The sequence below is a fragment of the Pogoniulus pusillus genome, chromosome 10, assembly GCF_015220805.1.
Source record: "Pogoniulus pusillus isolate bPogPus1 chromosome 10, bPogPus1.pri, whole genome shotgun sequence".
In the NCBI taxonomy this organism is placed as follows: Eukaryota; Metazoa; Chordata; class Aves; order Piciformes; family Lybiidae; genus Pogoniulus; species Pogoniulus pusillus.
The window spans coordinates 35326767-35347266 of NC_087273.1; the positions used below are offsets into that span (position 1 = coordinate 35326767).

The 20500-nt window shown below is 42.9% G+C and overlaps 1 protein-coding gene across 1 annotated transcript in view; it reads right to left on the reverse strand.

Moving 5' to 3' along the window:
- The window catches only part of PIEZO2 (piezo type mechanosensitive ion channel component 2), a 375190-nt gene that overhangs the window by 69504 nt on the left and 285186 nt on the right, over positions 1–20500 (reverse strand). Inside the window, exons 22-30 of the mRNA XM_064150231.1 lie at positions 19643–19819; positions 19336–19461; positions 18125–18325; positions 15048–15252; positions 14809–14910; positions 13144–13309; positions 5116–5359; positions 3812–3908; positions 1227–1386 (exon numbers count right to left, since the gene is read on the reverse strand). Of these exons, the coding sequence (XP_064006301.1) occupies positions 1227–1386; positions 3812–3908; positions 5116–5359; positions 13144–13309; positions 14809–14910; positions 15048–15252; positions 18125–18325; positions 19336–19461; positions 19643–19819 (1478 nt within the window). The remainder of the gene's footprint in view (positions 1–1226; positions 1387–3811; positions 3909–5115; positions 5360–13143; positions 13310–14808; positions 14911–15047; positions 15253–18124; positions 18326–19335; positions 19462–19642; positions 19820–20500) is intronic.

Genomic DNA, 20500 nt, shown 5'->3' on the forward strand with positions numbered 1-20500 from the left:
GGGCAATAACTGCAAGATCTGGGGCCAAATGTTCTGATCTCTACTCAGTTATAAGCTGAAGTAGCTCTTCAAGGAATTCAGATTCCAGACCTCAGGAACAGAACACAGGTGAGTCCCTATCTTGCACACCTCCAGATTTTGGTCTTTTCAGTCATTTCAGCATTATAATCACTTTGTCCCTCTGCCTCAGCCCCCTGGAAGCTGTAAGCAAAGACCAGCTTTATCCAGAGGTGATGACTGGAAGCTGTAAGCAAAGACCAGCTTTATCCAGAGACATGACTGGAAGCTATAAGCAAAGACCAGCTTTATCCAGAGACAACGACAGGAAGCTGTAAGTAAAGACCAACTTTATCCAAAGCCATAACAAGCATAGCTTCAGCTTCATTTTTACCCTGTGAATACTACAATGCTTTCAATCTAATGCCACAAATCCTTGAGCAAGCTTCTAGTGTTCCAGAAGAATATAGTTTCTACCTCTGTTTCATTAGAAATATAATCAGCTCATTGATTTGGATATTCAGATGACATGTCTTGGCCATTCTCCTTTTGAAGACCCTCAAAAAGACTCTCTCAGAGAGCCAGCAGATGGTGTTTCACAGAAAAAAATGGCTATACTTCTACCAGCTTCTCAATTCATTTGTTTTCTGACTGTTTGCTTTGTCAGAGTTGGGTTTGCAGCTATGAATTTAGCATGGATTGTTTAATGTAAGGGATTGTTTTGACACTACCCATTACAGAATCAGTCAGGATTGGAAGGGAACACAAGGACCATCCAGTTCCAACCCCCCTGCCATGGGCAGGGACACCTACCACTAGATCAGTCTGCCTACAGCCTCATACAGCCTGGCCTTAAAAACCTCCAGGGATGGGGGTTCCACCACCTTCCTGGGCAACCCATGCCAGGGTCTCACCACCTTCATAGTGAAGAACCTCTTCCTAACATCTGGTCTGAATCTACTCACTTCTAGCTTTGTTCCATCCCCCCCAGTCCTATCATTACCTGACATCCTAAAAAGTCCCTCCTCAGCTTTCTTGTAGGTTCCCTTAAGATACTGAAAGGTCACAATAAGGTCACCTCAGAAACTTCTCCTCTCCAAACTGTTCAGGCCCAACTGCCTCAGCCTCTCCTCACAGGAGAGGTGGTCCAGCCCATCATAAAAAAGCAAGCACTGTATTGAGGGAGAGATTTGAACTGTTTCACTTCACTGGTTGGAACTCTGTGTTACCTGGATGCTAGGATCTGAGAAGCTTTTATATCTGCAACAACATGCAGGAAGTAGTAGCTCATGAAGACTCTTCTTTGAAGCAGCAGGAAAGCAAAACATATACTGTCCCAAATGATTCCTGCTTCTCCACTGGGCAGCTTACAATCTAGATTGTTGGTTGCTGGAATTAAAGGAAAGAAAGAAAAGACACCATCAGCACAAGGCTGTTGTGTTAAATATTCTTTTCTAATGTGTCATCAGCTAAACAGGCTTTGAAAAATATATTAATGGAGGTAATGAATGAGTATTTTCCTTACTAAAACTGGCATGCATTTTCACACAAAGCACACTCTATTTCCCTTTGCAGCCAACTCAAAAGCTTCCAACGATGTGATACCACAACAAAATGAATGCAGCAAAGGTGAAGCATTCTCAAACAAATACATTTTATCCTATAGGTACTTGAAAAAACAAACCCCAGAGTATTTTTTGATAGCTTGAAGTATTTTATTTTCTAAGAAGCAAGTTTCAATTCTTCTTTCATTTCAAATAAATGACTTTTTGCCTCTTTTATTCTATTAAGAGCACTACCAATGTGAGAACTAAGTGCTTTATTTTTATCAAAACAGATATTTCTCTGCCTGCCACCAGCTAGGATTTTTATTTTTCCTCTCTACAGCTCAGTTCAATGTTTCTTTCCATTGCATAAGAGAAAAAATATTTGAAACCACAAAACTTCTTCCTTTGGGGTAGGAGGAGATAGGCAGAGAGGAAATCTCATTCCTCTTACCTTTACATTTTGGCTCAGCATCTTTCTTTCTTTCTTCTCTAAAAGACAGTTCTCTTGGGGATATTAAAACATTAAATCTGGGGTTTGTGAAGCTAGACTATAAACCACATGGCCTAGGCTGCCCTACAGAAGAGAGCAGAAGGACTCTGCTATGAGGACAGGCTACAAGAGTTGGGGCGCTTCAGCCTGGAGAAGAGAAGGCTGTGAGGAGACCTTGGAGTGACCTTCCAGTATTTGAAGGGCACCTACAGGAAGGCTGGGGAGAGACTATTGACAAGGTCTTGTAACGACAGGATGAGGGGTAATGGGTTTAAAGTGGCAGGGGTAATGGGTTTAAAGTGGCAGAGGGGAGATTGAAACTGGATGTTAGGAAGAAGTTCTTTCCAGTGAGGGTGGTGAGACACTGGCACAGGTTGCCCAGGGAGGTTGTGGAGGCTCCCTTCCCGGAGGCGTTCAAGGCCAGGTTGGATGAGGCCTTGAGCAACCTGTTCCAGTGGGAGGTGTCCCTGTCTATGGCAGGGGGTTGGAACTGGATGATCCTTGAAGTCCCTTCCAACCTAATCCATTCTATGATTCTGTAACTCAAGGGACAGACTCTGGCTCAAAGCTGGCTTTACAATGAAGCAAGCCTATGCTGTTCTGGATAATACAAGAACTACTTCCAGCAGGGAGGTGTCCCTGCCTATGGCAAGGGGGTGGAACTGGAGGTCCCTTCCAACCTAAACCATTCTATGATTCTATGACTCAAGGGACAGACTCTGGCTCAAAGATGGCTTTACAATCAAGCAAGCCAACCTAATGGGTCTGCAAGGTCAAGCTCCAAGAGCTTCAAAGACTGCTGTGCTCATCCCGTGGGGAGCTAGAAACCTGTGCCTGAACTTCTGGTGCTGCTCAAACTGTTTTGGACAATACAAGAACTACTGGGCACCATTTATCTTGTGCATTTGTGTCTTCAGATTTCCTTTCTCTTCCACTCCTCCTCACCTATTTCTTAGGGTCATAAACTGGTGCTGCAGGCTCACTAAGATGATCTTTAAAGTCAGGAGAACAAAACACTGGAAACAAATCAGGTATGTTCAAACCATCTACACAGAATGACTGTGAAAAGAGTGCAGTCAAATTAATAGCTTTCTGAGAGGTGAAGTATCTTGCTCTCCATACTTCATTCCTCCCTTTTCTCACATCCACACACATCCACTATCCACTTCCTCTCTGTTAGCATCACAAACATGAGAAAAATAATTCAAAAGAAACCCCAGCTGCCTAAAAAGTCACTGTTCCTGCAAAAATTTACCACTTTGGTGCTGGCAAAGCCCCATGCTGTTTCAGTGAGCTAAACTGGTTTACCCTTTGGCCAACTGATTCTTTTCAGTGGTGCTCAATGACAGGACAAGGAGCAACGGGCACAAAGAGGAACCCAGGGGTTTCCATCTGCACATGAGGAAAAACTTCTTTTTTGTGAGGGTGGCAAGGCCCTGGAGCAGGCTGTCCAGAGAGGTTGTGGAGTTCTTCTTCTCTAGCGAGATTCCAAACCTGCCTGGACGTTGCAATCTGGGGCAGCCTGCTGTGAGTGACCCTGCTTGAGCAGGAGTGTTGGACTAGCTGATCCCCAGAGCTCCCTTACCAATCTGTGATCTGTGATTCTGTAGGTGTGTTGATAGCTCTCAAGGTATGCACCTCCTTTGCTTCTGTGAAGCATTTTCAATGTTGTTTCTTGCTAGTCCATGCAGGACCAAGCTGTACCAACTGAACTTGCAGGTTTTAAAGGCAATTCCTTAGTTATAGAACATGATGAAGAAAAATGAGCTGTACTTACGAATACGGTAGCCTTTAACTGTACAAGCCAAGCTAAATGCCTGGATCAACCAGCAGCTATTCTTAATGAGTGATTCAATGTAGCCACATGCTCCTATCTGGAAAATAAAAGAACAGTTTCATACAACAAGCCATAAAAATAAAGACAAGCATTGCACCTCTTTATATTACGGAATACTGTGACTTTCACTGGCTGTATTACATCTCATCAGAGGTTAGAAGAAAGAGCATTTTCACCAGTGATAAACATGACCTAAAGCAGCAAGAATTAGTTCTCTTTGATGATCAGCAAGGTAGGAGGTTTGTGGGTTTGGTTTGTGTTTTGGCAGAGGGAGTGATAACGTCTGGCACGTGAGGCAAGGCGACAGCTAAGTCATTTTTATAGGTCACCCACCTAACGCTGCAAACACACATGGACAAGCTTAACACACACACACACACACAGCTCCAGGTCAATTCCCAAGCATAAAGTGAAGCACATATGCAAGCATTTAGACCATTTGCAAATTCAAACCACTCATAAATCAAGTTTATTTCAGTGGAGTGACTTATATAAATGCAGAAAGAAAAATGCCTGCTCTTTTAGATCCAGCACTGAAAAGAAAAAGTGTTCAAAGCTGAAAGGCAATTGCCAGGAATAAATCTAAATTTGTCTTTCAAAGAGATTTAAATTACTGCCTTGTCTCAGCTACCTATCAGTGCCACTGCAAGAATCTGCTCTAAGAAGTTCATTAATGTAAGAAAACCTTCGATACTTTGCAGAAGAATCTGACATTTAACTACCAAATCTATCTGTTTTCACCTGAAATTCACACTGGTTCTGAAGGAAAACAGGAAGCCAGTTTGTAATTTTGCCATCAACCTCACTACTTAGATCACATCACACAACTCCATCTAGCCCCAGGCTTGAAAAGTCTCATTTTAAATAAAAGGTTAATTAAATGTCAACTCTTTATTGATGCTATGACTCATCTTGCACTTCTTAATAATTTCTCACCCCACTGAGATTTTCACAACACTTCTAAGGAGAGACTTTACCAGGCAAATGAATCAGAATCTGGCCCTTTGAAAACAGCTTTTGAGGGCTCACGGAGCCCAGCTGAACCTAAGGGTGCAGATTTTCCTATCACCACCTTCCACATTACCACATCCTGGACGTGCTCTTGCACTTTCAGAGTTTAAATGGAGCCTGCTTTGCACTTCCAGAAGGCTATGGTCCTGAAAAGTATTTCTAATGACCACTCAGCTGGCTGTGTCCACTCCCAATGAAACCAAAGGGATGAGGGAAGATGAAAGGCTACTTACTGAGAGGATGTTCTTCATTGTAATCACAAAGACATTGTAGGCAATCAGCCAGTCCCAGTATCGCAGAATGCTCCTGATGGGTTTCAGCAAGAGGTCTCCACCAAAGAGAAGGAAATAAAAGCAGGCAACCAAGTAGCCCATGCAGAATATGCTGATCCTCGTGGTTCCCGTTATGAAGATGATAGTAAGCACAAACCAGAAGAGGTAACTAAATATTATCACTTTATACATGTCTAAGTAGGACCTGGAAGTAAAAGAAGAAGAAAATGTTACCACTTCCTGAGGGTACTGCTACCTTTCCTCTTTCTGTGCTACTGCCTGCCACTTGTGCTTAAGGTCGTTCAACAAGACAAGAGGAAATGGCCTTGAGTTCTGCCACAGGAGGTTTAGATCAGATATTAGGATGCATTTCTTCATCAAAAAGGTTGTCAAGCACTGGAACAGGCTATCCAGGGAACTGGTGGAGTCATCATCCAAGGAGGGATTTAGAAGCCATGTAGACGTGGTGCGGAGGGATGTGGTTCAGTAATGAGCTGGTAGTGCTGGGTTGATGTTTGGACCTGATGATCTTAAAGATCTCTTCTAAGCAAAACAATTGTATGATTCTTGCCCCACTTAGCAAAGTCAGTAGGTCTGGCTCATTCATGGGTTTGCCTGGCTCATATACTCCATTCTACATCACTTTCATGCATAAGCACCTGGTTGCACCCGGTCAGGGCACTTCATCAAGCAGGATCAATCACATCTTCTACCATGGAATGGGGGAAAACATGTTCTCACCATACTTCATGACAGGGTGACACGATCTGTCAAGGCCACATATGCAGTCTGAAAGTTATCTGAGAGCATCTCATGGTAAGACAAGGGGCAGTTGTTTTAAATTAGAGAAGGGTAGATTTAAGCTGGAAGTTAGGAGGGAGTTCTTTATCATGAGGGTAGTGTAACACTGGAAAAGGTTGTGCAGGGAGGTGGTTGAGTCCCCATCCTCAAGGTCAGGCTAGAAGGGGCTCTGGGTAACTTCATCTAATGGAGGATGTCCTTGCTGACTGCAAGGTTGTTGGAGTAGATGACATCTGGAAGCCCCTTCCAACCCAAATCATTCCATGATCCTATGATCTTGCAAGAAGTCTGAGCAATATAGGAACAAATCTCTCTCAGAAAGCCACCTACAGGACAAAAACTTTGTGTGTCTTGATGACTCCTATGGAATTCAGTCTGGTTGTAAGGCTGCTTTTCAAAGCCAGTGGCAAACAGTATCATTCTCCAGTGGAGGCCAACTGTAGACGTTCTGAGGTGTAAAAGGTTGCTCCAGAATGTAAATGTGATTGAACTTGCTGAGCCGTTTGCCAGGAGCCTACCAGACAGAGCTATCTGAAATCAGCCTGGCCCACACTGAGAAAGAGTGAGAAACAATTTGGTGTTTTCAGATTCCTTAAAATCTTGACTTAATATTGACTCAGTGAGCTTCCAAATAAGAATATCTGCCAAAGGCAATAATGAACACTACACACAGCCAAACATTGCAAAACCAACTAATTCTTAGTTTCCCCCCCTTTCAGTGTTTTGATTCCAGATGGAACTCTGCTTTCAGGGTCTGTTCACCCAGGCTGTGAAACTGGATTTGTCAGGAAACCAGGCAGGGAGACAGCACCATAGGAGCACACATAGACCTGAGCCAAGCCATGCAAAGGAGTAAATGAACTAAATGCACTGTATGAAGCCACATAAAAAGGCCCCTGCTGCTTGATGTGCTCAGGCTCAGAACTTTCTAGGAGTGTGTATTTATAGTCCTGCATTTATAGGCCTGTATTATGCATTTCATTTGTTGGAGCCAACCAGAGAGGCATTTAATGAAAGGTAACATGAAAGCTCCTCTATATTTATTTCCCACAAACATTTAAGACATTTATGGACTACTGCCTGTTGAAATCTAAAACTGTCATGGCTTTAGAGACGCTACTGGGTTTTGAGTGATAAAACATTAAAAAGAATCAATATACACTGGGAAAATAAAGAAGGTGTCAGCCATCCTGGTCTTTACTAACCTCCAGGAGAGGGCAATGAAGCCCTTGAAGGGTATAAAGAACAAAACTTCTGAGGAGCAGCTGTGGGAAATGTGATTGTTTAGTCTGCAGAAGAGGAGGCTGAGGGGAAACCTTATTGCTCTCTACAACGACCTGAAAGGAGGTTGTAGTGAAGTGGGTGTTAGTCTCTTCCCCAAGTAACTAACTACAGCAGAAGAAGAAACAGCCTTAAGTTGCACCAGGGGAGTTTCAAAACAGCTAATAGGAAACTTTTCTTTGCTAAAGAGTGGTTAAATGTCAGAACAGGCTGCCCAGGGAGGTGGTGGAGTCACCACCCCTGGAGGCATTCACAAAATGTGTAGACATGACACTTCAGGACATGGTAAAACAGTTTGGCTTCATAATCTTAAGGATATTTTCCAACCAAACAATTCTGGTTCCATAATATGCACTGGAAATGGTGCTCCCTTTGTTCCTCCACAAAAAACCCCCATCATACTATTTAGTGTTCCTTTAATAATGTGTGACATGGCTAGGAAGACATCACTTTTCTGATACTGCAGTACTGCAAGCACCTTGTCCTTTGCTATCAACCAAATGAGAAAAGCCCCAGATGGAACTGAACTGATCAAGCAGACTGCAATATCTCAATACTCTTCAATAAAAATGGACTCTGTCTCTTAAAGACAACTGGAACTGGCTGGATCCAAGCATTCCAACATATAAACATGGAATTTGGTGGAGTCATAGTTCAACAGCAGATACCACTCTCATGTGGGAATAGAAAAAGGAAGACAATAATGTAGCTATTTTTTCACTGTGATGTTAACCACTTCCTACATTTTAACAGTTATCTAAGATATTAAACACATCTGTTCTTCTCATTTGCCAATACACATGAAATGTAGTAACATTGGGCACCTCTAAAGCAAGCAACCAGTGAAACTGAGTGTAAAGAAAAAGACTTCTCAAAAGGCAGGAGGCAATACAACTATGTCAAGGGACAGATGATGGAGTTCCTAGAGATGGAAATCATTCTGAGTTGTATAAATATGTAATTCCAAGCTACCCCAACCACAAAAAAGGCTCTCAACACCTTCACCTTGGAGTGGACATCTTACAAAATAGGGTTTCAGGAAGTCATCCAGGGCACATCTAACTACCAACCATCCCAGGTACCTCTGTGCTGGGCTAAGAACATATTGAAGCAGCACACGGAGCTACACACGAGTACTCCCAAGGAAACAAAAATATTGCTGAAATCACATTTCTTTCAGCTGCAATAAGCCAAAACCCCTTGGTCACAACAGTGTGGAGTTTGGGCATGTTACAAGTTGGAAGAAGTGTGAAAGAAATCAATCCTGAAAGAAAGAAATTCCTCAAATTTACATTAACTATTGACAATGTTACAGGTGGGTCATGTGCTGTAGGAGCAGGAGCAAAGATGACAGGCAAGAGAGCTCTCAGCATGTTGTCTCTCAAGTCAGGCATTGGAACAAGCTGCCCAGGGAAGTGGTAGAGTCACCATCCCTGGAGGTGTTCAAAAAACATGTAGACATGGCACTTTGGGACAGTGTAGTGGGCATGGCAGTGTTGTGCTGACGATTGGACTTGATAGCCTTAGAGGTTTTCTAACCTTAATGAAGTCTTTTGGCACTTTCTCAGGTGAAAATCTTCTAATTCTGCCTTGAGCTGGCAGAAATGGGAGGAGTTTCAATTCCTTGCTAGGGGGACCTTAGTACAAAGCCACCCCAACAATTAGAAAGGCCCTACACAAACCCAGAGGGTCAAGCTTCTCTGCTTCTCCTCTGCCTGAAAACTTCTTCACAAGCAGTAAAAAATGCTTAGTCTTGGATAGCATATCCCATAATTTTATGCTTTCACTGCAGACCACACTGATCATTAGTTTAATGCCATCTAAACCTTCCAAACCTCACTTTCTAAGTGGTCTTTAAAACTACATCCAGAAAGGAGAGGCCAACTCCAGGATGTGGTATTTGACAATACACCTGGGACATCCGAGCAGCTGCTTCTCTAGGGGATAGTCCCACTCCCCCTCACCCCCTTTCCAGCTCTCTCTTTGATACTTTGAACCAGTTTCAATTTGGAAAATCCTATTTATTTTGGAGGAGGACAGAAGGAAGGGGCATTTTTCTGCCTATAAACCAACCCACTGGTGGTTTGATGAATGCAAAGGTGGAAAGAGCCAGGAATACAGCCACATATCTGAGTAATGGAAGCCACCAGTGCACCGAGAGCACCAAAGTAAGGCTTTGGGCAGCACAATAACCCCTGAATGGGAGATTATAGAGAGAAACCCTGAAAGATGAATGAAGAATACAAGATGTTCATCTGCCAGCTGTGTCAGTAGCAGAACCATCACCACTCTGGATAACATTTTGGAAAAAAATGACCACACCACTTTGCTCAAGCCCAAGGAAGACTAAGTTAGAAGCTCATTCCAACCACCCACCAAAGCTATAGTAACTTCTGCATCAAGGCTCTCTATATCAAAGTGCTTCTCTTCACTAAACCTTCATTAGTCTTAGCATCAGTGCTTCAATATTTTATTTCCACATGAATTAATTTTTAACTGCAACCCAATCCAGCCTGTTGCAAAGAGATTGCTCTTGGTGTAGTTGTTTTCCTGGCATGCTCGATCATGTCCCTGGCTGGGGCCAGTCTAGTGGCTGGACCTCAGCCTGCGGGCACCAAGAGGTGCTGAAGCTGTAGCTGGTAATTCCCTGTGAGGTAAAGTGTCTGGCCTCAGTCAGTGTTGGGGGAAAGAACAGCTTCTGCTTACACACTGGTGAGAGCCTGTACAGCTAAGGCACTAATCAATATAGCTCAATGCTTCTTCATGCTGGAGGAGCTGCTGTCATGTAGCTTCACTGCCTTTCTTATCAGCCTCCTATTTTCCTTTGAGTGTAGCTAACCACTCCACAGCCTTCTTCTGAAGACTACCTTCTCCCTTTCCATTGAACACATTATCCCTATGCATCAAAAGCAGCACGGTCAGTAAGTTGAGAGAGATGATTCTGTCCCTTTGCCTGCTGCAGAGGGGTCCCGACCTGCAGAGCTGGGTCCAGCTCTGAAGTCCTCAGCACAGGAGAAACATGTTGGAGCATGCCCAGGGGAAGCCTCAAAAAATGATCAGAGGGCTGGAAGCCCTCAACTGTGAGGACAGGCTGAGAGAGTTGGAGATTTTCAGCCCGGAGAAGAGAAGGAAAACTTTTTGTGGCCTTTCAGTACTTAAAGGGGCTTGTCAGAAAGATAGAGATGATCTTTTAGCAGGGCCTGATGTGACAGGACAGGGGTGATGGTTTTGAACTAAAAGAGGGGATCTAGACCAGATGAAAGGAAGAATTTTTTTCCACTGAGGGTGGTGAAACTGGCATAGGTTGCCTAGAGAGATGGTAGGAGACCCATCCCTGGAAATATTCTGTGTCAGGTTGGACAGGCATCTGAGCAACCTGATCCAGCTGAAGATGTCCCTGCTCACTGCAAGGGTGTTAGACCTTCAAAGGTCCTTTCTGACTCAAAAAGTTCTATGATTCTATAAGCATTCTGTAGGCTACTCCCACTCTCCAAGTTTATTCTTTCTTTCCCCTCTTCCCCATCTCCCTTTCCTTACCTTTTTGGCAGTCTGTCTGACCCTACACCACAGTCTGTTTCCCCTTTTAATTCCAACATTGCCAATTTCTCACCAAGCTGCCATCCCCAAACGCTCTCCCAGTTGCTCCACATCATCATTCAGAAAACAAGTTCATTGATTTTTCCTTTGCCAAGGGCAACATCAAACCTTCTGAAGATTAGTTCCCTTATTTCAATGCACTTCTTCAAATTTAGTGTTGTGGATCCTGTAGTCTTAGTACCAACTATTTTTATCAGGGTCTCTCCCAGAACTGATATTCTTTAACTCTCACTCTTACCAGTGAGGTCCTTCCTTCACGCTTCTGTTCACTTTCAATACTCCCAGATCCAAAGCTGTGTCATTTGTTGCAGCTCACTTTAACCTAATTTAGCAGTGTAGTTCCAGGAAAGGCATTAAAGCTGCCTTGGACAGATGTCACCTGAGTGACCTGGTGGTGGTTCCCAGGGTGCAGGTGTTAAAGGAGACAGTTCAGTGACTGGCTGTTAATGTTGGTTTTTACTTTCAAGTGGAAAAAAGTAGGTTACAATCCCATTATTGTTTTCCTTGTTAGGGTCCAGGAGAATGTCTGAAAACTGCTTGGGAACCAAAATGAGAATTTTCCAGCATTAGAGACTGTGGGAAAGGATTATCCTCAGAGAAGTAACTTTAAATCCTGGTTCATTTCAAAAGCTCCTACTTCCATTCTTCGTTTTTATTTCTGTTTCTGAGCTCTTTGATTATGCTCTCCCTTAGGGTCAAGCTCATATCCCCTGAGAAATCTGGGGGTGGAAAGACAAGAACATTTCAGGAAATCTCTTCTGTACTGTGTATTTATCATGGTTGAGCTTGAGTATTTCTCCAGAGAGAAGAATATAAAGCATTTGGAAATATGATCTTTTTCTACCACTGTTTATATTGCAGTTCAAACCTTTTTATCCATGCCTACTAAAACAGTGACCAACGAGCACCTTCTTGAGGGAAGAGATGCTTCACAAAGGGTGCTTCAATCTGCAACTGCCACTTCTTTGACATGGCAGTAAATACACATTGGGCTTCTCAGAAAACACATGAATACTGGCACTCATTTCTTTCTATCCTTTGTCATTTATTCATAGCCAGGTTGTCTTCACTGATTCACTGACTTCTTGAGAAATAGCACTTTTCAAAACACTTGCTTGTACCAGTGTTGAAGCAAATTCTTGTCTATGACACTAAATGTTTAGACCATTCTGAAACTTTGTGGCTAAGTGCAAGGAAAGTTTATAGCCAAAGCTCTTTCAGTTCCAAATCATCTTGGATGGAGGCCAGATACATACATTTCTGCTGAGATACATCTTCAGTGGATTCTCCAGAACTTGAGAGTCCTGCTTTTTAAAGATTTATAACACTTGATAAAAGATTCAGCCACTTTAGTAGACTTCCAGCCATCCTCTGGTGCTGCTTTGAAGCAAATCAGGCATTTAAGGTTGCAGATGTGCAGCGCAACCTCTTAAAAACAACATCATCTAAAGCCTGGGAAAATCTTCATTGTGAGATTAATGTAACAGTGGTCAATCAGTGGTCCAGCTGCAACACAAGCCCTTGGCCAAACTATCTGAGTCAGAGTGGACCTGAACATTGTGCAAGAGGAAAGAATGAGAATTTGCATATCAGAAGAAGCAAGGAGACAGGTCCTTTGCTACCTGATGAATAGGCCAAAACTGTCCTTATCTGATGAATATGCTAAGACCTCTGCTCCACGGGAAGCAGATGTGGCAGACAAGAATTTAGATTGGAAGAAGAGATGGTTTTGCATGTGATAAAATGACTATTCAATATGTAAAAATGTTAAGCCCTCTGATACCTTCTGACAAAGTATGTAAGTCCTGTATGTTGCCTAATAAAGTTGGAACTTAGCTTGCATCAAGCTGTCTCCCCGTCCCTTCGTCGCAATGAAGTGCTGAAAGCTTTGAGGGAAGTATTTAAAGGTTCAAAGGAATGAAAGATACCAACGCTGTTGTTCATCCTGAAGGAAGGTCTGTTTATACCTATAGATATCATTCTCTGAGTCACAGGACATTCATGGAGGGAATACAGGCTTTGAGGCAAATTTACCACTGAACATGCTTCTGGGGAGCACAGAAAAGAATCAGAGGTGTTAGGAAGACTTAGTCTCTTCTGACATTTTCCAATCCAGAAGCTGATTACCTGCAAGCTAACTATCTGCTGTCCACACAGCAGTAAAAAATATGGTATGAGATGGGAACATAGATGAATATAAAATTCCAAGTAGAGTTGGAAGCTGTGAGAATGACTTTCACACTAGAGAACTTGACAAAAAAAAAAAAAGGAAATGCTGTGTTTTCCAAGGGTTTAAGACTCAGTTCTTACCGGCAGTGAATGAAATCAGGAACAGGATTGTGCTGGCTAAAAGATGCTGCATCAAGATTCATGCAAATTTCTACGTTGTCTCCAGCCATGATTCGTACTGCAGCTTTGTTTTCATCCTCAAATGTCTGCCTTTGCAAGGAGGCACACAGCAGCAACATGAAATCATCTAGGAGAAAGCAGGGGTCGGAAGGGAAAACTCAGTCATAAACTTGAGTGGTGATGCATTATAATGAAGTTACCAGACTCTGTCCTGTGCTTTCTCCACATTTAGCACCAATTTGAAAGTAATTAATGTATTTAGGTGTATAGGGTTAACACTCCAGGGGGAGTAACCCTGAACCTGACCCTAGGGGGCTTGACCCCTTGTAAACTTCCCCACCTCCAGTACCTTTCTAAGTTATTGTTAAACTTTTCCTTTTAACTTCCAAATCGAGTGAGATTGATTTATTCGGGTGTGCTTCTCTCTTTCTCTCCCTATATCTAATCCCTATCTTTGGGAAAGGAGGGGGAAGAGGGGAGGGCACTCTACAAATTGTTATTGGGTCTATCAAATTAATTAGAGTCCCTGGGAATTTTAATTAGAACCCAAGACATTAGGTTTTTAGCTTACCATCTTCTATGGTTTTTTTAAAGAAACTCAGTTCTAGGGAAGGCTGAGAAGGGACTGTTTGGAAGGGCTTGTAGCGATAGGATGAGGGACAATGGTTTTAAACTGCAGCAGGGCAGATTTAGGTTGGACATGAAGAGGAAGTTCTTCACAATGAGGGTGGCAAAATACTGGACCAGGTTGCCCATATACGCGGTGGAGGCCATAGCTCTGGAGATATTCAAGATCCAACTTGATGAGGCCCTCAGCAACCTGATCTAGCTGAAGATGTCTCTTCTTGGAGGCTGGATAAGGCACTAAGTGGCATGGTTTACTTAATTAGGATTAGGTGATAGGTTGGACTGGATGATCATAGAATCACAGAATCAACCAGGTTGGAAGAGACCTCCAAGATCATCCAGCCCAACCTAGCACCTAGCCCTAGCCAATCAACTAGACCATGGCACTAAGTGCCTCAGCCTGGCTTTGCTTCAACACCTCCAGGGACGGTGACTCCACCACCTCCCTGGGCAGCCCATTCCAATGCCAATCACTCTGGCAAGAACTTCCTCCTAACATCCAGCCTAGACCTTCCGCAGCAAAACCTGAGGCTGTGTCCCCTTGTTCTGCTGCTGGTTGCCTGGCAGAAGAGACCAACCCCTACCTGGCTACAACCTCCCTTCAGGTAGTTGTAGACAGCAATGGGGTCTTTTCCAGCCTAGTTAATTCTGTGATTCTGACTACAGGGGAATTGGACAAAATTACCTTCTAGAGTCCCCTTCAACTCAATGCATTCTGTGGTTCTATGAAATAAGTTAGAAAAGAGGAAATAATTCTCTTTCCTTTTTTTTCTGACACTGCTTCATTTAAAATGCAGTATGGAAAAAGAGATGCAGAAATTACTAATTCTCTGATTTTTTTTCTGCTACACACAAAGCCACACTTAATACCCAATCTCCCAGAGAATCCATCAGTTTGCTATTTAAGAGTAAATAAAAGGCAAGCTTCAAATTGCACTGTTGAGATGTTCTAAGCAAAGGGCCTGTAAACACTTCCCAACTACATGCTAAAATACTTACAGACGAGGAAGACAGGGTTTGGTCTCACAATGAAGTCTGGAAAGTATAACCACTTTATGATGTTGGAGTTGAAGTTGGCATTACCACTTCTCCATGGATAGTCTGTATGAGAGAAGCACACAAAAATGTAATTGCTGCTTTGCAATAATTACATCATCCTTTTCATCTGAATACTTATCAGTGTTCCAGCGCTCTCCTATAAAAGCAAGCAGCAGTCTGTAAAGGATAAGTGTCCTTACCTTTACAAGGAGCAGGTGGAATGCCAATGCAAAGGAAGTACTGGAATGTAATGATGCATGCCAGAAAACAGCAGTATTTTGGCCAGATCTCTGCAATAGCTTTCCTCCTACGTCGATACAACACAGCGATCAGCCAGAAGGCATGGATCATGGCATAGAAATCCATTCGTTGACCAATGACATTCACTGATAGAAGAAAACAGGTCTGGAAAAGAAGGAAAGGAATACAAGTCACATTTACAACCTGGTGTTGAGTTGATGCAGCAATGATAAACTGTTCTGGATGCCAACAGAGTGCCTGGGCGTGTGCCAGGGCTGCCCGCAGAAACCCTGTGCAAAACAATAAGCTAGAACTAGTTGGAGCACTGTGTCCAGTTCTGAGCTCCCCTGATCAAGAGGGACAAGGAAACACTGGATAAAGTCCAGCAGAGGCTACAAAGATACTGAGGGGTCTGGAGCACCTCTCTGATGAGAATCATAGTATCACAGAATCATAGATTTTTTCCAGTTGGAAAAGACTCCTGGGAGCATCAAGTCCAATTACTGACCCTAAAAGTTCACCCCTAAACCATATCCCTAAGCACCAGTTTGAAATGACCTTTAGACACATCCAGGGATGGTGACTCAACCATCTCCCTGGGCAGCTTATTCCAATATCCGAGCAGAAAGGCTGACAGACCTGAGACTAGAGAAGAGAAAACCGAGAGGGGATCTCAGCAATGATGACATCTAAAGCACAAGGCTCAAGAGCATGAGGCCAGACTCTTTTCAGTGGTGCCCAGAGACAGGACAAGGGGCAACAGGCACAAACTAAACTAGAACACAGGAAGTTCCATCTGAACAGGAGGAAGGACTCACTCTGAGGATTACAGAGCTGCCCAGACAGGTTGCAGAGTCTCCTGTGGAGAGATTCCAAATCCACCTGTACACAATCCCTGTGCAAACTGCCCTGAACCTGCTTTAGCAGGGTGGCTGAACTAGATGATCTCCAGAGATCCCCTTAACCCCCTCAACATGCTGCAATTCTGTGTCTTGCCAACACCAAACTCCCTCATCCCAGCCTCCCACATTTTGGATACTCTTGTATAAGTGTCAGCTGTGTGAGTAGAGCACTACAGCAGGCTTCCATTGTGTGATATCTAGAGACACAGAATGGAAGAGCATTGTCATAGCAGTCTATACATTAAATGCTTAATTGTTGCCAAGCAAAGTACATATTATCCAGCTATATATTTTGATGGCACTTACAGATGTGAAAAAGAAGAGGAACTGTTAAGAACAGCAATAAATAAAGTGTATTCTCACGTGGCAACTGAGCATATACACACACAAAAAGAGATTTAGACCATGTAATGTCTGCTGGCTATAGACATATAGACAAATCCACTCCATTCCTGTAAGGCAGCTTTAGTTCTTCATTACTTGAAAGCCCTGCCACAGCATTTCTGCTCTCTGGTTCCACTTAAAGTAGTCCCTTCACTCAGTGCCATGAAGTATGTTTGCAAACAGTAAATAATTCATTAAGATTTATTTATTCAGTGCACTTCACTGTCTCAATTTCTCTCATCAGGATGAGGTTAATTTTATTTCCCAAATGATTAATGCTGATTAATTTTAATTTTCACTCATTCTTAATCCTCAGACTGGCTGTGAACAGTTTGTTCTATTTATCAGTAGCAAGGGGTGGTAGAACTTAAGAGATAGGTCAGGAGCACTGTTAGGATTAGATTTGGGAGGCATTAGTCCAGGAGTTCCTTTCTTCAGGTAGTCATAGAAATTTATTAAGAAACCACTGTTTCTGCAAGTTCAGCTCTGATGTTTTGCTGCTGGATTGGATGAAGCACACAGAAGGAAAACATCAACTGAGCCTAGGCTCCAACAGCCTAGATCACTGCTGCTGGCAAACAGACCTGCAGATCTATTGCACAAGACATGTACCAGGTTTAGCACTAGACCTGGGAGAGTTAGATAATGGTTGGACCCAAGGATCTTAAAGGTCTTTTACAACCAAAACGATTCTATGATATTTAGCTAACATCATGGATCTTCAGAAAACCCCCTTGACCCCTTGCATCCACCTCTCCCAATTCTCTGTGTGCTTCCTGTCTACTAAAAAGCACTCTGGGAAAAGAACTTTGTCTTACTCTAGTGGAACAAAGCAGCCATAACCTTCACTGGAGGTCTTGATCCTGAGGACAGCTGGCAGCTATAGGAACAAGTGTAAGAAAGGAGGATATGTTTGTGCAGCTGCAGGTGAAAGAAGTTTAGAAATGTTTAGGTAGACAGAATGGTCTGCTAGCTTCTGCTTCCTTCTGCTCCTGGAGTTCCTTGTATGTGTGTCCCTTATCCCATCTACTATCCCTTTTGTTGAGTTATAAATAAGATATACAGTGATGAGAAAGAAGCATTCAAATGTCAAATGCAGTTCAAGTTATTATTCACAAATCACACAATCAAAGGTTATTCATTCATCCATAGAATGGCTTGAGTTGGAAGGGACCTTAAAGATCATCTAGTTTCAAACCCCCTGCCATGAGCAGAGACATCTGCAACTGGACCAGGTTGCTCAAAGTCTCATCCAGCCTGGTCTTAAATGCTCCCAGGGATAAGGCACACAATAACTTCTCTGAGTAACCTGTTGCAGTGTCTTACCACCCTCATAGTGAAGAAGTTTGTCCTAATCTCTAATCTAAACCTACCTTGCTCTAGTTTAAAACCATTGTCCCTTGTCCTGTCACCACAGGCCCTTATAAAATGTCCATCTCCAGCTTTCCTGTGGGCCACCTTCAGGTACTGGAAAGGTCTTCTCTTGCCCAAGCTGAACAGACCCAAGTCCCTCAGCCTGTCTTTCATAGGAGAGGTGCTCCAGTCCTCTGATCATCTTTATGGCCCTCCTCTGATTCCTCTTCAACAGATCCATGTCCTTTCTTGCACTGAGGGCTCCAGAGCTGGATGCAGTACTCTAAGTGGAACCTCCCAAGAGTAGAGGAGAGAGATAGAATCACCTCCCTTGACCTGCTGGCCACACTGCTCTTATGGAATGATACTATCAAGTAAATTAACATATAATGATTTACCTCCAAGCCAAACTTGTAGAAGAAATAGTTTATGAAGTACTTGACGCAGTTGACAAGTCCATCATCCAGATGTGCTCTCGTGATGTCATGGAAAATGGTTTTAGTCACAGGAGCAGTGAGGTTGTTCCGACATCGGTAGTACTCCTGGTGCCGATAGATTGTCACTTCAAAGGCCAGAATAGCCAGCATCAGCAAGTTGTTCTAGGGGAGACACAGTGGGAACATTAAAGCAAAAACAATGCCACAAGAAGCTATAAAATGTTCTCATGAGCATAAACTCAGGAATCACAGAATGTTAGGGGTTGGAAGGGACCTCAAAAGATCATTGAGTCCAACCCCCCTGCCAAGGCAGGATCACACAGGGCAGGTCACACAGGAACACATCCAGGTGGGTTTGGAAAGTCTCCAGAGAAGGAGACTCCACAACCTCTCTGGGCAGCCTGTTCCAGTGCTCCATCACCCTCACTGTTGAGCTGAATGAAACCTTCTATGTTCCAGTTTGTAGCTGTTGCTCCTTGTCTTATTGCTGCTGATCACCGAAAAGAGTCCACTTGACACCCACCCTTCAGCTATTTGTATGCATCAATGAGATCTCAATACTCAAAGCAATACTCTCAATACTCAAAGCAATGTTACCACAGTGCACTTCTGTGCTCCAGGAAGCACTGGCACCTGTTCTAAGCTGCTATCATGGAAATCAAATAAGGTTCCCATCACCTCTTGGAGTTTGATGGATCACACTGACATCCAGGATGTAGATTTAAAGACATCCATTTAAAAAATACTGTAATGAATAATACTTTTGGAAAGGAAGGGAAGAGAAAATGCTTTCACTTATCCATGTTCCTTCTCATGTTTCACAGCCTCTCTTAAGACATCATACTCCTCAGGAGGCAGAATAATTGAATCCCAACATTGTTAAGGTTAGAACAGACTTTTCTAACCTGTCAGGAAGGTTGAAGTAGATGCTATCTAAGGCCCCTTCCAACCTAAGCCATTCTATGATTCCATGATTCTATGAATGTTTTCTGGAAATGTCCTGTGCAGCAGATACAGCTTCCTGCTGTCTCCATCCCCTCTACACTTCCCAAGTAGCAATGGGTGTGAATTGGCTTTTTTTTTTTCCATCTGGCAGACTACTTCCTTCAAAGACATCTCTGACTTCAACACAAATAAGAACATATCTCAATATTGATTATTAAAGAAGTTACCCTTAAGTACACAAGCAGAGGATAAGACTTCCTTAATCCAACCCATTCAGCAGGATCAACTGGCCCACTGTAGAGGACTGAAGTTTTGAGTTCTTCTAAATTGACCTTAGTTTCATTCTCTCCTGGCTAGAAAGAAAATGCAACAGTTCATAAACAATGAGTTAAAGGCTTCTTGGGGAGGGGATGATCATCAACAACAACAACACATCAGGTGAACTCTGATTTACACTACTTGATATGCTCCCTTTTGCTCTTCTTCACTGAAGAAGGCAGCAGCCAAACGTTTTTAATGTGCACTTGTACTCACCAATGTACAGTTACTGGAAAAAGTGCTGGGATCAATAGATGTGAGCTGGTACAACATTTTGCAGACAATAATCACACATGTCCAAACAGTGCAGATACTTGATGCCAGTGGGCGAAACTGAGCATATGGCAAAGCAAGAGCCCAGGCAATTAGAAACACAAAATTAAACAGAGACACCTGAAAACACAAGAAACAGGATGGAAATTACATGGAGGAACAAGAGAACTGAGAAAGTCTGACCTTTTCCACAGCAATTTAAACAAACAAACAAAAAAAACAGTAATAAAAATAATTCTAAAGAAAGAGACATAGAGAAACTGTGAGGGAAAAAAAAACCCTTACAACAATATTCACAGGAACAGACACAAAGCAGTAAGTGAAGAAGGAAAACCTTATCAGTTGGTTTAGGATGAATGTTATCTCCTGCAGAATATTAATAGCATTAGACCCAAAAAACTGCAAACCCACTCTACAATGACACATGGAATACAAAGGACCACATGCTGGTTCTGCTGCTTTTGCATGCACAAAACAAAGAAGAGGTGATGATGATACAGATTTGAGTGTCTGTGGAACCCACTTTCATCCTCATGATCTTTTCCCAACCAAATGTGAAAAAAAGGTCTTTTTATTTTTGTTCTTTTTTAGAGACTCTTGTCCTACTGCCCTGGTCAGGAATGTCAGGTAGAGCACTGTGCTAGTGTGAGCCTAGCTGGGATATTTTAGTGAGAAGAATTAGATTATAGGCTGTGAAAAGCAAACAGTGGTGATGGCTACTTCACTCATAGGCTTGCTGACATGTATAAAACCAAGAACACAAACACAGATAACAGAGTTGCTCTCTGCCTCCCTACTCTC